This window comes from Apteryx mantelli, chromosome 1, assembly GCF_036417845.1.
Source record: "Apteryx mantelli isolate bAptMan1 chromosome 1, bAptMan1.hap1, whole genome shotgun sequence".
Classification (NCBI taxonomy): domain Eukaryota; kingdom Metazoa; phylum Chordata; class Aves; order Apterygiformes; family Apterygidae; genus Apteryx; species Apteryx mantelli.
This window is the reverse complement of record NC_089978.1, coordinates 97,133,419-97,149,545: the sequence shown is the minus strand read 5'-3', so window position 1 is coordinate 97,149,545 and position 16,127 is coordinate 97,133,419. Positions and strand designations below refer to the sequence as shown.

The window sequence follows — 16,127 nt, the reverse complement described above, 5'->3', positions numbered from 1 at the left end:
TTTTCTGAAGTTTTTTGCTGGACTTTGAAGCAGTAAATCCAAATTTCTGTTATGGTTTTCTTGATTAAACACAACAACTGGCTTACAGCAGCAAACTCTGTTTAAATATATTATGGCCCTGTAACACAATTATCGATGTGTATAGTATCAATGTGTAGTCATCAGTATCAATGTGTAGTCACCGACTTTGAATGTTTCCTAAAGTGTACCAGAGAGAATGTTCTTCCACAGAATCTTGATAGAAGGGCACTTAACATGGACATATGTTAATTATTTTGAGGTGGAAGACATTTTTTGTTTTGAGGTCTGAATCCTCATTAATCACAGAATCACAGAATCACAGAATCGCTGAGGTTGGAAGGGACCTCTGGAGATCATCTACTCCAACCCCCCCTGCTCAAGCAGGGTCACCTAGAGCACATTGCACAGGATTGCATCCAGGCGCGTTTTGAATATCTCCAGAGAAGGAGACTCCACCACCTCTCGGGGCAACCTGTTCCAGTGCTCTGTCACCCTCACAGTGAAAAAGTTTTTCCTCATGTTCAGATGGAACTGTCTGTGTTTCAGTTTGTGCCCATTGCCTCGTGTCCTGTCGCTCGGCACCACTGAAAAGAGTCTGGTGCCATCCTCTCGACACCCTCCCTTCAGATACTTGTACACGTTGATAAGATCCCCTCTCAGCTTTCTCTTCTCCAAGCTAAACAGGCCCAGCTCTCTCAGCCTTTCCTCATAAGAGAGATGCTCCAGTCCCCTAATCATCTTTGTAGCCCTTCGCTGGACTTGCTCCAGTAGTGCCACATCCCTCTTGTACTGGGGAGCCCAGAACTGGACGCAGTACTCCAGATGTGGCCTCAGCAGGGCTGAGTAGAGGGGGAGAATCACCTCCCTCGACCTGCTGGCAACACTCTTCCTGATGCACCCCAGGATACCATTGGCCTTCTTGGCCGCCAGGGCACATTGCTGCCTCATGCTTAACTTGGTGTCCACCAGCACTCCCAGGTCCTTCTCCGCAGAGCTGCTTCCAGCAGGTCAACCTCCAACCTGTACTGGTGCATGGGGTTATTCCTCCCCAGGTGCAGGACTCTGCACTTGCCTTTGTTGAACTTCATGAGGTTCCTCTCCGCCCACCTCTCCAGCCTGTCCAAGTCTCTCTGAATGGCAGCACAGCCCTCTGGGGTATCCACCACTCCTCCCAGTTTTGTATCATCAGCAAACTTGCTGAGGGTGCACTCTGTCCCTTCATCCAGGTCATTGATGAAGAAGTTGAACAAGACTGGACCCAGTACTGACCCCTGGGGGACACCGCTAGCTACAGGCCTCCAACTAGACTCTGTGCCACTGATCACAACTCTCTGAGGTCTGCCATTCAGCCAGTTCTCAATCCACCTCCCTGTCCACTCATCTAACCCACACTTCCTGAGCTTGTCTATGAGGGTGCTGTGGGAGACAGTGTCAAAAGCCTTGCTGAAGTCTAGGTAGACAACATCCACTGCTCTCCCCTCATCTACCCAGCCAGTCATTCCATCAGAGAAGGCTATCAGATTGGTTAGGCATGATTTCCCCTTGGTGAAGCCATGCTGACCACTCCTGATCACCTTCTTTTCCTCCACATGCTTGGAGATGGCTTCCAGGATGAGCTGCTCCATCACCTTTCCAGGGATGGAGGTGAGGCTGACTGGCCTGTAGTTCCCTGGGTCCTCCTTCTTGCCCTTTTTGAAGACTGGGGTGACATTGGCTTTCTTCCAGTCCTCAGGCACCTCTCCTGTCCTCCATGACCTTTCAAAGATGATGGAGAGTGGCTTAGCAATAATGTCCGCCAGCTCCCTCAGCACTCGTGGGTGCATCCCATTGGGGCCCATGGATTTGTGGGTGTCAAGTTTGCCTAAATGATCTCTAACCCACTCCTCCTCGACCAAGGGAAAGTCTTCCTTTCTCCAGACTTTCTCTCTTGCCTCCAGGATCTGGGGTTCCTGAGGGCTGGCCTGAGCAGTAAAGACTGAAGCAAAGAGGGCATTCAGTAACTCTGCCTTCTCTGTATCCTTCGTCACCAGGGCACCCACCCCATTCTGCAATGGGCCCACATTTTCCCTAGTCTTCCTCTTGCTACTGATGTATTTGAAGAAGCCCTTCTTGTTGTCCTTGACATGCCTTGCCAGATTTAATTCCAGACGGGCCTTAGCCTTCCTCGTCGCATCCCTGCATACTCTGACAGCGTTCCTATATTCCTCCCAAGTGGCCTGTCCCCCTTTCCACTTTCTGTATACCTCCTTCTTCTGGTTGAGTTTTGCCAGGAGCTCCTTGCTCATCCATGCAGGTCTCCTGTCTCCTTTGCTTGACTTCCTACTCATAGGGATGCACCGCTCTTGAGCCTGGAGGAAGTGATGTTTGAATATTAACCAGCTCTCTTGAACCCCCCTTCCTTCTAGGGCCCTCACCCATGGGATTCCTCCAAGTAGGTCCCTGAAGAGGCCAAAGTTTGCTCTCCTCAAGTCCAGGGTTACGATCTTACTTGGTGCCCTGCTGCCTCCTCGCAGGATCCTGTACTCCACCATCTCGTGGTCACTGCAGCCAAGGCAGCCCCCGACCTTCACATCTTCCACCAGTCCTTCTTTGTTTGTTAGTATGAGGCCCAGCAGCACACCTCTCCTTGTTGGCTCCTCCACCACCTGTGTCAAGAAGTTGTCACCAATGCTCTGCAGGAACCTCCAGGACTGTTTGTGCCTAGCTGTGTTGTCTTTCCAGCAGATATCGGGGTGGTTGAAGTCCCCCATGAGAACCAGGGCCTGGGATCGTGAGGCTACTTCCAGCTGTCTGTAGAAGGCCTCATCGACTTCCTCTTCCTGATCAGGTGGCCTGTAGTAAACACCCACCACAGTGTCACCCATGCTAGCCTGCCCTTTGATCCTTACCCATAAGCTCTCGACTCGCTCTTCATCCACCGCTAGGCACAGCTCAATACATTCCAGTTGCTCTCTCACATAAAGAGCAACTCCGCCACCTCGCTTTCCTGGCCTGTCTTTCCTAAAAAGCACGTAGCCATCCATGACAGCATTCCAGTCATGCGAGCTATCCCACCATGTCTCTGTAATGGCATCAATCAGATCAGTAGTTTAAAGCTGGCCAAACAAAAAGCTCTCTGTAGCTAAATAAATGTAGATGCCTTCTATGTTCAGTTGCTGACTGCATATCAGATCAAAGTATGAGCTGTGTTGCCACCTAGTGAGAAATCTGTAGGTACACATGCTGACTTTGAGTTGCATAAACTTCACAAGTTGTGGAGAGGGAAAGAGAAATGGGACTTGGTTTAAAAGTTCATTTTTCAACTTGAATTTGAATTTCAGTTAAAAGTAGAAAAGTATAAAACTACTGCAAGTTTGTATAGCCTGATAATACTGGAAAAACTAGTTTTTTAAGTTTTCTGATTTCTTTAATCTTTGGGAGGAAGACAACGATGTCATAAGGGAATGTAACTTGACAAATTGTCAAATGCTTTAAGCCAGTGCTGCTGCTGTTGCTAAGATGAGAAATACTGCTGTCATCTGGCCATTTGTTTCTGTTGCTGTGCTCTCAGCCCCACTGTGCTTGTCTGCGTTCATGCAGATATCCAACTTCTAGAGAACTAGTCTAGCTGAAAACTAGCCCTGAGGGGAAGGAAAAAAAGACTGTGTTCACTGGGGTCATTTCCCTGTTCTTGCTTACTGTGCAGTTGTACAAACAATTGCACTAGCATGAAAGTGAGAGATGGTGCAGGAGGGGAGAATGAGTTGGCCAGGAGGGAACAACTGCTGCTTTTAATGGGGCTGCTAGTTTAAAGTGTTTTTCAGTTTGCTTTTTCCTATAATCAAAACTACCTTTCAGTCCTTTTATTAAAGGCCACTGTTGTGACTTTTTAAGGCTGAGCATTTTGCCAGTTCAGTGTTCCTGCCAGCATTCTTCTGCCACCTGTACACTTTGAGTCTAGTTCCTTTTTTTTTAATTAAAGAAAAAAAATAGAATATGCAGTGAAACTTTTTTTTCTGACGAATCAGCTGCTGTATATACCCTTCCACTTACCTCGATTAAAAAGTCCATTGAATCACAAACTTTTTTTAAATTGTGGCTTGTAGTGTTAACAACATGTGGTAGTTGGGAAGGTGTTGGGTGTCAGACTATTATGCAGTGCTGTATATTAGATGAGAACATGGCATTTAATATAATATGGGTATCACTTGGGAACCCTCTTTCATGAAGTGATACGTTATAGTTTGAGAGCCAATAACTATTTATAATTTCCTTTCATTAATTGTTGAAGATAGAGCAAAGATAGAAGGAAAAGAAAGGGTTTCAAATTTTACAGCGGTTCCTGAACTTTTTCAGCACCGCATTTCTGTTTGGATGTCCAAACTTCTGATTGAGAGATCCTGCTTAATTCCTTTTAAATTAATTTATTGAGTATATGATTCTAAATCTGATCATCATGTCCCTACCTGAGGTTGTGACACTTATTTTTGAAACTGCTACTTTGTAGCAGGAAACAGAGAGCCGCTAGCATTGTTTTGCACTACATATTGTGCACTTAAATTTCAGAAAGTCTTGGTTTTGCTTTTCTGCGCTGCTCCTCTTCTTCCCCTGTCCCCCTACCTCACTGACCTCCTGTTGAGTATAAACTGAAAGTAAAGAGAACATATAAAGCTTTAGAGGAGAGATAGCCCATAGGCTTATCTAATCTTTTTGCTAGTTTGGGAAAGGTTAGATTTTTTTTTTCATTGTGGTAGATGCTTTGTACAAAGTTGTTAAGAATGATTATTAATTGAAATGAAAACCATTTTAATTATCTGTGATAGGCAGCTGTTAATATTCCTTCAGACATTCTGAAACACTTTCTTATTTGTCCAAGACAGTTCATTATCCAAAATATACTCTCTTATCTATGAAGCATTGCTTATTTGTATTCCAGTAAAAATGAGGAAACAAGTAAGAGAGGGCTTTTATGGACCATGCAAATGAACTTACTAGGTCTGTCAGTTGTCTGGTTCTAGAGAAGGCTGGTAATACATCAGAAATCATGAGGGGAAAAAGACAACAGTGGTTTTTTGATGTGCAAAACATTTAGCCCCTAAAGAACCATCAGCATCATTTTTCAGGTTTGTTGTTCTTCATAGCTGATTAGGTGTGAACTGGGGAATGAAAGTTGCCTTTTAAGTGTCCAAGACACCCAGCTCCAAATAAAAAGCCTTTAATGTGTTTATGTCCAAACACTGACTGAAAAAGAATAGAGAGAGTAGAAGAGGAAAGTTATTCAGAATTTAGAGAGCCATCTGTAAAGTGACTGATCCCATGAAACAGATTTCCAACTTTGGTATCTCCAACTAGGAGGTACCAAAAGGTTTCTGTAGGGGGACTCAGAAATGGAAGTTTGTTGCTAAGTATTAGCTGTAATCACATTCTGCTTTTCTTTTTACTTGTCATCTTCTTGTTTCCAAATGCCAAAGTAGCTCTTAGAGAATGATACTGGAGGTAATTATCTTGCATACATTGTCAATCTAATTGTTGATTACTGTGATGTCCGCTTTTTATCAAGGGCCATTCATGAGCTATGTGCATTTGTTTCTGATATTTGCTTCAAGCATGTTTGTTAAGGTACAGATCGATTATAAAATGCAAGGTTTGGAGATGATGGAAACGCTTTGCAGTGAAAGGTGTGTATTTGTGCTGTAGTTTTGCAACATCCTAAGTTGCTCTAAGTGCTGGTTTTCATGATCTTATTTGCTTCTTCCTTCCATATTCCTGTCCTCTCCCTTATGCCGGCTTCTATACTTGAGATGCTTCACTGAGCCATTTCACACACTAAGACCAAGCCAGTGGGATGGAGATAGATTTATATATACTATATATATCTATAGATAGATAGATAGATAGATAGATAAAGATTTTTTTTAACGGAGTTAACACACTGAAATGGTTTTGTGTGTGGTGTGACAAGCTCTGTGCTGCTGCACAATGGAACAGGGGGCAAGATGTGTGTGGGATGAAGAGAGAAAGAGCCAGCAGTTAAATCACTTGGCTACAGTAGAACCTTAGCCACCCTGAAGTGCGTGGGAGGGAGGTAGGATAGCTTTTACTACTTGTTGAAGCAAGGAGTTGTTAATTGGTCAGATTCATCTGTCTGATGGGAAGTCTGTCACCTATCTCGGGAAGCAAGGCAGTGCTGTTTTAATTAAGAAAAATGAGAAGACTTTCATGGGAAATAAATAAATAAATAAAAGATGTTTAGGGGAGAAACATCACTGTAGTTCTTTAAAACAGGGATTTTCTTACCAGTGTCAGTATAAGATGTTCCCACCTCCAGCTGCTCATTCTGGTTACAGTATGTTGGTTATGTTGACTGCTTTTATAACCTACTTGCTGTTTTATTACAATAATAAAGCCTAAAAATATTTTGTATAGAGGAGCAAGAGTAAGCAAACAGAGGTGGGGAGAGCCAAGCTTTTTAAGCTACTATTTCCATGGAAGACATGCCCCTGTCTTTGGACCTGTAGCCTCAGGTATGAAGATGATTGGTAAAACTAGGGTTTGCTGTTGGGCTGGATGTAGAGATTGCCATGTGTTCTTATTATGTATTGTCATGAGTTGAGGTATACAGCACTATATATAATCATACTCACACTGTACAAAATATATAGGAGAAACATTTTAGGCGGTTTACTACTAATGTAGATATTTCTTTTCAAAATACTGTCATACCCAAACTGTGGATAGAGAACTAAACTTTTAACTGACTAAACTTGGAAAATCAGGATAATATATATCTAAAAATGACATTTTCCTCTCTTCCATCTTGCTAAGAAATTTGATGCTGTCCTTCCCAAAAAAGATGTGGCTCCTGCAGTCTATGCATATGTCACTTTTAAGATTATTGTGTTTATATCCTCAAAGATGTTAAAATGGTGCAATAATTCAGGCTGCTAGAGAGCATCTACTACTTCCATGCTGCAGGATACCATGAGCATACCTACAAAATATGTTCAATGTATTTGATATGTCATTTTAAAACCTTGGGTATCAGATTTTGAAAGAAAATAAGGTGTTTTCCAGAATTCTCAGATATGCTTAGTATATTGGGTAGTTAACTCCCATGGGAATTTTTAAAGTGATGCTTATGTTCTACTTTTTTGTCAAAGAGTAATCTATATTTTTTCACTGTTATTTGTAGCAATTACCTTTTTAATGCTTCCAGTGACTCCATTTTGTGTGTCACTGTCCAAACCCATAGCTGCATTTTCACCAAGCATGTTGAACATCACTAGGAATTCCCTTTTCCATCTTAGGTTTTTTCATTTGTTAGAGAAGTCTGAACCTGCGTTCCATTTTAACAATTTCAGTGGCCTTCTTGAAATATTTATCAGTTTATAAAATGGAAACTTAACCATGTCTCCAGCTGCTTAAAACCAAAGTTTTGTAAACAAACTGAATTTCTGGAGGCTTTACAGGTAGAACCAGAGTAATGTGATGGCTTTTAAATATTTTTCAAATTGTGGTGTAAAGTATCAGACTGTGTGTTAGGTTAGCAAAATCAAGCACATCTTTCTGCTAATTTCTGATGGTGTAACATTGAATCTCATGCAATTGGCAGAGAAACTTTTAAAGCTTGTGCTTTCCATCATCTCATTCTTACCGCTATTGCCATTAATGTTTAATTTTGAAAGAAGTGCTGACAAGGCATAAAGAATAGTATAGAATGTCATTTCTTCAGCAGTATCAAAAAAAGGAAAATGAATATATAAAGGGGACAGTTTGTTTTAGATTCTAAGATCTTATCTTCCCTTAGTGTATGTCCTTTTAGCTAAATATTGTTGACTGGTTAAGGAGACCAGTTTTAAATGCAGTTTACTACTTTTAATGCATGTTTTAAATGCAAGTTACATAACCATTTAGTTAGTGGTACATCACCTCTTGCTCCTTAAGGCCAGCTTAATCCTTCAGCAGTTTCTAGAGGTGTCCTGACCCTCTTTAGGTGTTTGGAGTATGAAAGGCAAGTTTTGATGTGGGATGGGCTGCCAGATATGTCTAAAATATTCAGCAGAGGTTTAGAAAACTTAACAGGAGGTGGAAAATAGTTCATGCAATATCATATTCAGGTTGATAAGTTGCAAATAATAGGGTGGCCCACAGGTAATAATGGGAATTTTCTAGGGAATCTTTAGTCGTATGCTTGTAGCAAACATCTGCTAGGTTTTGTGTTCCATTCAGAATTGAAACAATATCTGTAAGGCACTTGGGATTTTAACTACCTCTTCAAGAACATGTGAAGTTGAAATTTAACTAAATCTGGGTAAAGGATTTATCCCGTTTATTCTTGTTTAGATGGTGATGTGGCTTTTTAAAGTGAAAACAGTGAAATATATGTGCCATCTCTGCCTTTCCTCCTCCCCCACCCCCCCCACCCTTTCACTTCCTTGTGTGTCTGAAAATAATTCTTTCCTTGGATTGAAATGCAATTATTTCAAAATTCTGTATATTTGTTCTGAGTTTCTAAAATGACTAGCAGATTGAGAGTGCAATATAATCTGCATAACCTGTTAAATGCTTTCACATGAAAGAATGTTCATGTCACTTCTTGCCTTCCTGAATGCTATTGATTCATGTTAGAAATGTGGTATTGCATGTATGAAAATAGTAAGTTTTAGCTTTCTTCATTGTGTAGCACAATAGTATGGTAAGTATTCTCAAACAAAGAAACAGAATTTATATTTTCCCATAAACACATATGTAGGTGAATCTTGAAAAATGAAAAATCACATGAGAAGAAAGTAGAAAACTAAAACATCTACTTCAGAATACAAACTGACATTTTCCCTCTTCCCAAATTATCATTGAGGCTGCTCTCTAGATTTTGCTAATTTTTCTAGAGTGCTAATGGTGAAACTTAAAAAACAAAACCAAAAAAACCACAACACTTTAGGGAAGAGCAAGTAACACAGATACTAAATATTCCAATATTTCTAATAAACGAGGAAAGAAAATTAATTCAGCACAGCCCTTTTTTGCATTTCTATAAAACAGGATTGATTTGTGCTCAGAAATATAGAGCATTTGATATTAAAAAGAAAATCTCGTAGTCTTTGAGAGATTTCATAGTGGCTTCTGCTCTTACTTTATTCACAACTGTTTCTTTTTTTCAATCTCTTCTTTAGAACAAGGATCCAAGCTAATGCATGTTGATTAAAATCAATGTCAGTGTCATCTCATAAATTACAGAATCACAGAATGGTTGAGGTTGGAAGGGACCTCTGGAGATCATCTAGTCCAACCCCCCTGCTCAAGCAGGGTCACCTAGAACATGTTGCACAGGATCGCGTCCAGGCAGGTTTTGAATATCTCCAGAGAAGGAGACTCCACAACCTCTCTGGGCAACCTGTTCCAGTGCTGTCACCCTCACAGTGAAGAAGTTTTTCCCCATATTCAGATGGAACTGTCTGTGCCCGTTGCCTTGTGTCCTGTCGCTGGGCACCACTGAAAAGAGTCTGGCCTCATCCTCTTGACACCCTCCCTTAAGATATTTGTATACATTAATAAGATCCCCTCTCAGCTTTCTCTTCTCCAAGCTAAACAGGCCCAGCTCTCTCAGCCTTTCCTCAGAAGAGAGATGCTCCAGTCCCCTAATCGTCTTTGTAGCCCTTCGCTGGACTTGCTCCAGTAGTGCCACATCCCTCTTGTACTGGGGAGCCCAAAACTGGACGCAGTACTCCAGATGTGGCCTCAGCAGGGCTGAGTAGAGGGGGAGGATCACCTCCCTCGACCTGCTGGCAACACTCTTCCTGATGCACCCCAGGATACCATTGGCCTTCTTGGCCGCCAGGGCACATTGCTGCCTCATGCTTAACTTGGTGTCCACCAGCACTCCCAGGTCCTTCTCCGCAGAGGTGCTTTCCAGCAGGTCAACCCCCAACCTGTACTGGTGCCTGGGGTTATTCCTCCCCAGGTGCAGGACCCTGCACTTGCCTTTGTTGAACTTCATGAGGTTCCTCTCTGCCCACCTCTCCAGCCTGTCCAGGTCTCTCTGAATGGCAGCACAGCCCTCTGGGGTATCCGCCACTCCTCCCAGTTTTGTATCGTCAGCAAACTTGCTGAGGGTGCACTCTGTCCCTTCATCCAGGTCAATGAAGAAGTTGAACAAGACTGGACCCAGCACTGACCCCTGGGGGACACCGCTAGCTGCAGGCCTCCAACTAAATTTTTTTTTTTTTTTTACATGAGAAATTTTTTTTTTTACTAAGAAGGTGGTCAAACACTGGAGTGGGTTGGCCAGAGAAGTTGTGGAGTCTCCATCCTTGGAGACATTTGGACATGGTCCTAGGCAACCTGCTCTAGTTGATCCTGCTTGAGCAGGGGGTTGGACTACAGACTTCCAGAGGTGCCTTCTGGCCTCAGGTGTTCTGTGATTCTGTATGTGTTGATTTTAATAGTGCTTACTGTAATGGAGTGAAAGGCTGAATCTTTTGTATTTAGGGGTAATTTTACAGTGATGTGGGATATTTAGCATGAAAATCTTGATGTGGTCTACATATGTGCATTAAAGGAACTTATTACCATACAGCTTTTCAGGTTATGACCCAGAAGACTTTTTATTAACAGGTCAAATCATGAAAGCGTATTAAGTTTTGTGTCTTTATATTTGGAGATTCATATAGGTTGTTTAATTTAATTCACACTTAAGCTCTGAAGGAGATTAATTAAATATCATCTTGTTAGTGTTACAAAGATTAAAGAATATTTTAGAACTGTCAGATGTGTGCCTCTTTCCAAACATTGTATTCTAATTGTTTTATTTTCTATTTTTTCTTTTTTATTTATTTCTATTTTTTTTTATGTATTCAACAGCTTGAATAGTCAGCTAATATGCTGCTTTATTATCTCCCACAGATCTGAAGAGGGAAGCCAGTATTTGTCACATGCTGAAGCACCCTCATATTGTTGAATTATTGGAGACGTACAGCTCAGATGGAATGCTTTATATGGTTTTTGAGTTGTAAGTTTCTCTCTTTGATTTTTACCTTTTTGTTGTTATTTGCTAAATAAAATCATTAAAGTGTGTCTGCTTCCACCTGCTTGTTTCGTAGCTCAAAAGTCTTGAGTGCTATGAAAGCATTTATTTCTGGCACGTACAGGTTGGCACAAACTAAAAAGCTATTACAGTGGCTGAGTGGCTAACATTATGGTGTTTCTTAACAGCATTCTTTTTTAAGGACAGATCTACTGTTTGTTGGCTGCCATGTCTCTAATATGGTACATCAGAATAAGAATTAAAAATCTTTTTCCTAGTAGCCATCATCTTGGGTGACTGGTGGTGTACTTTTGCAGTTGTAAAGTGTTGGTTTTTTGGTTTTTTTACACACAATTGTTTGTTTGAGTACTTCTTTTCCTTTACTAGATAAGAATGTAAAGTATTCTAGTATTCCTATAATTCATTATACACGTTCACTTCATGTGAAAAAGATGCATTTGTTCAAAAAATATGTTTTGAAAGCTTTAAGACAAAAATTTTTTCACCATTACAATATGGAAGGATGAACAAAACATGACTTTTCAGCAGTGTAGAGCTATTTTTACTTGAAAATGAGAAACAAAATAAGGGAGGAAGCCCCCAAAGCTCCACATTCCTCCTTTGAGGGAAAATTACTAGTCTTCCTTGAGTTAAGCTTTAGCTAACTGGGAAGGAGGAAAACAGGCATGCGGAGCACTAATTTGTGCATCTTCTGTGGGTCTTTCAAAGTTTGTGACTTTCCATCTTCCCTTTAAACACTAGTTTTCCTGTGTGTACCGCAAAGGACATAATTGTTCAGTCACCTGGAAAAATACTGTAAATATATCTGCAACAAAATTAATGCCTTTGTTCTTTCTTTAAATTTTTCCATGTTCAATCTTCTTTCTCTTTTTTGCATTTATCAGCTCGTTTTGCTATTCTCCTATACATATTCATGGTGTGTCTGGGCATATATGTTTATACACCTTTAATTTTCCCCCATCTTCCTGCCTTATGATTACTGGCCACATCATGCCGGTATGGTAGGTTGAATTGACACCTCCATGAGAATCAAGAATTTGGCTTCAGACAAGTACTTAGAAAATAATTCTCATGCGTTAGTTTTACCAGTGAGGTAGAGAGTTAAGTGGTAATGGCAAAGAGATGTAATGTAAAAAGTTGTTGCTTGAAACTTTTCTGGTGTGTGTGTGTTTTGTTGTTTTTTTTAAGATAAGTTTATAAAATTATGATTTTGTGAAATAATTGTTTTATGCTCTCCTTTCTGTAAGTTTCAGTTCAGTACTGACTCTAGTGTTCTGTTTTATTCTGTAAATCCCAAAGTGTAGACCAAGGGACTTTAATTATCCTATTATGAAATATTTATGTATGCTGTAGGAGACATACAGTGATAATTAATAAGATTTTGAAATGGAAAAAAAAGATTTTGCCTCTTTTTTTACCATGGTGGTAGCTCAGAAATATGAGACCAAAGCTGTAATCATTTTTTAATGACAAGTCTATAATCATTTATATTGTTATACATAAAAAGTAAGTCTGAACAATTAGGGTTACAACACAAATATTGTAGCTGACTTCAGGCCACATGAAAGAAGGAAATAAGAGGCTGAATTACCTGAAGGATAATAATTCTTTACTGTCCAGCGTGTGCCTTGTCTGACCTGTACATTACTTTGCAGCCACAACCCTTATATTCCATATTAAATTTTGAGAACAGATGTTCCTACAGTGTCATTTTTCTATCACTGTTCTTTACAAGTGATTGATGCAAAAGGTGTTACACTGGAGGGGATGCTTTGGTAAAGGATTTAACAGAAGACTGCCATTTGCTGTGGAGCAAGACTGTGTGGTCGGATCTGTTTCTGGGTTAGTGGCATAGTGTATAATCACAACTGCTGTAAGAAACTTGCAGTTTAGTAGAGAAGCATCTATGCATATTTAAGTAGCTTATTTTCTGTTGTGTTGCTTTCTGTTTATATTGTTATTATCAGAAACCTAACTGCTTTGCAACTAAGTTTTGTCTACAGTAATAAATATGTTTTATTAGGGGCTAGTTATTCTGAAAGGACACAAAGGGGGAAGACAAGGCAGATCTGCAGAGGAGACGTATGTCCAGCTGCTGATGGAAAGCGTATTTGTGGACTGGCAGCTGCTTTGCATGAGAGCTGGTTCAGGACCAGTATGTAGAAGTACTGTGTCGTACCCAACAACCAAGCTTAAAACTTTGTGTCGTCAATTGCACATAAATGTTACATCGTTTCTTATGTATTAGAAGCTGCAAGTAGGTGTCGTATAACTTAAGTATCAGCATAGTTTATGTACTGACTTCACTGCCCACTACTGTTTTATAAGCTGTGAGCTACACAGAGCAGCTGCTAAAATGACCCTGAATATTTTGCCAGATCTGTTGTTGCAAAAAGGTACAAGTTAAATAAGCAAATGCATTGCATGTCTAATAATGAGAGACTGTACTGCTCAGGGAAAAGCATAGTTATGCCCAATTTCAAAGTTTTTCATTAAAATAAACTTTAAAAAGATCAAGTTACAATTCACAGAAGTATCGAAGAACATGAACAGCAGCATTGAAGCTTCACACCAAAAAAGTTTTTAACAGGGCAATGAACTCTTTTCCACTGATGGAGGCGGTTACTTGGAGGCTCCTGAGAGGTCGTACAGATAGGGCCAGATGCAGTCTTTATCATACAGTCTCAATTTACTTTCTTGTTCTGTGGTGTTAATTTGCTGACAGCTGTATGTCAAGTGATCTATGATTAGTCTTGAGTTAACTGTGACTTTTACTGAATACAAGTGTTTTACCAAGTACACGTGTGTAGTTAGCTTTAGTAACTCAAGTATATTTTACAGCATCAAAATACATGAAACCAGTCTTTCTAAAGGATTTACCTTGCATAAAACAAAACGGTGTAGAACTGCCATGCTGTTTAAAAATTCCATTTATGAAGTGTGGGAAAAAATGTGCTTTTTTGTATTTGTTTAGTAATGTGCTATTCTAGACAATACTGTCCCTGTCACATGATAAAGTTTGCTTTGTAGCTTGTACATAAAGTGGGGAAAGCACTGGTTTTACATAGAATACTGTTTGGTATATAACTGCTGCTTTTGCTTCTATAGTCTCTTACCCCTTTTTGTCTAAGGGCCATTGCTCTTTATCAATGAGACAGCACTTTGATAAGGGTCACTTATTAACAATATTTGTATAACAAAGCAGCTATTACATTTGAAGCATCTGAAAACCACATGTTAGACTTGGAGTACATTATATGCAGTTTATCCTCAGCATAATCAAAGTACATGGACTGGCAATGCTGAAGAGCTCAGATACATGAGTAGTGAGTAGACTGCAAATACCTTATTCATTCACAGGGTATTCTTTCACCACTTTACTTCAGTGGTGCTAGTTTTCTTAGTGCATTCTAAGAGGAATTTATATCTTGGGACATTAGATGTATTGATCTTATTTAGATTTACCAGTTAGGCTGTATATATGGTTACATAGTTGTACATATACATCTTTGTAATTTAATCTAGTTAACAAATATAAAAATCCTTTAGTTTTAAAATAGCAGATTCACAAAAGCAGTAATTTAAAATGGTTGCAGTTACTTGGGTTTATTGTGGACATAAGCTGATGAGCATTTAAATGACAGTTGATACATTCAGTCATGCTGCTTTGTTCAAGCATTAAAAAAAAAAGGGAGAAAAAAGAAATGCTACGTACAGTATATACTTACTGTGGAATACCAGAGCTTCTTAGTTTATGGTGTGGAAACTTGCTTTTTTTTCATCATTTCACTTCATTATGTTAGGACTCCAGTTCTAATTTTATTTTGAAATGCAGTTTACTGTGGAGTCCTTCATCTTTTATATGACTTCACTGTATTTTCCCCTCGTGTAGGTTTATTTGTTCATTCTTGCATACTACCTGATCTAGGATAAAAACAAGTTTTAAGTTAACTGTTAAAAGTAAAATCTAAAACTAAATTCTACATTTTTTACACCCCAAAACAGGTTGCTGTGATTACTGAAAGCAGGTTTCAGAGGCTTTCAGATTTAACGTTTGGGCCAGACTTCCAAAATATCCAGTGCAAGGGAAGACTTTCAAATCAATTCTGAAAAGTTTACAATTCACTTAGAGAAGTCATTAAGTTAAAGATTCTCTGTCATAACTTTAGATGTTTAAAAATTATAGACCTCTACATCTGAGACACCTCTGGTTGTGCTGTTTTTTTTCTATGGACTGAAAGAAAGTCTGAAGTGACTAATTTTAAATGCCTTAAGGCAAACAAATTCCACCAAATTGTTAAGTACCCTGAGCATCAAACTCTTTGACATAATGGCAGATATTTTTGGCATGATGAAACTCATGTTTGCACGAGTAAATGTGTATGGGGGGGGGATTTTTGTTTGGTTTTCAGTGTATTACACATGCCCAATATATTGTAGCCTGATTTCCTGTGGAAACAAGGTGTTGGCAATTATTTGGTTTGGGAATGTCTGTTTCTCTTTTGTCCCCTGATAGTCTTTGAACTTCTTACTGATTGAAATGTTAGCGAGCTTAAAGATAACTTAAGCTTGTGGAAAAGAGATACCAGGTTTTCATCTCAAGTTTGTTCTAATAACTGTTGGTTTCATCCATCTGATGGACAGGAATTCATAGGAAACCAGAGTTCATTAGTTTTGAGGCTTAAAGAACAATCTTTGGGTGTTTTCTTGTTGACAAGGCAGTGTAAGACTTACCAGTCAGAGGATTTTTGCCTTGGATGACATCTTGGCTTTATTCTAAGTAGCAAAATTTGGCAGAGAAGCTGGGAATTCAGTGCGTTGGATTACCAAGGCGTCAAGACCCTGATGGATTGAAATTTCAGCATGAATTATAACTCTGCTTATCACAAGATGTTGATTTGTTTTCTTAATTTTAAAGTTTCATTTTTTTTCTTAGCAAAAGTTCAGAAAACCCACTTTTAAGTAAAATTCATGTGTAGGAGCTAATATAATATGTTAATTCCTATACTTGTATTTTTGAGAATTTATATAAACATGAACTAATTCACAAATCATCACTGTAAAGTGAGTATATTTATATAGC

At 39.6% G+C, this 16,127-nt stretch overlaps 1 protein-coding gene across 5 annotated transcripts in view; it reads left to right on the top strand.

Annotated features, from left to right (window-relative positions):
* CASK (calcium/calmodulin dependent serine protein kinase) overlaps nucleotides 1-16,127 on the top strand; it is a 235,665-nt gene that overhangs the window by 83,938 nt on the left and 135,600 nt on the right. For all 5 annotated transcript variants that reach the window (XM_067297866.1, XM_013941692.2, XM_067297852.1 and 2 more), the window contains exon 3: nucleotides 10,903-11,008. In XM_067297866.1, coding sequence (XP_067153967.1) covers nucleotides 10,903-11,008 — 106 coding nt within the window. The remainder of the gene's footprint in view (nucleotides 1-10,902; nucleotides 11,009-16,127) is intronic.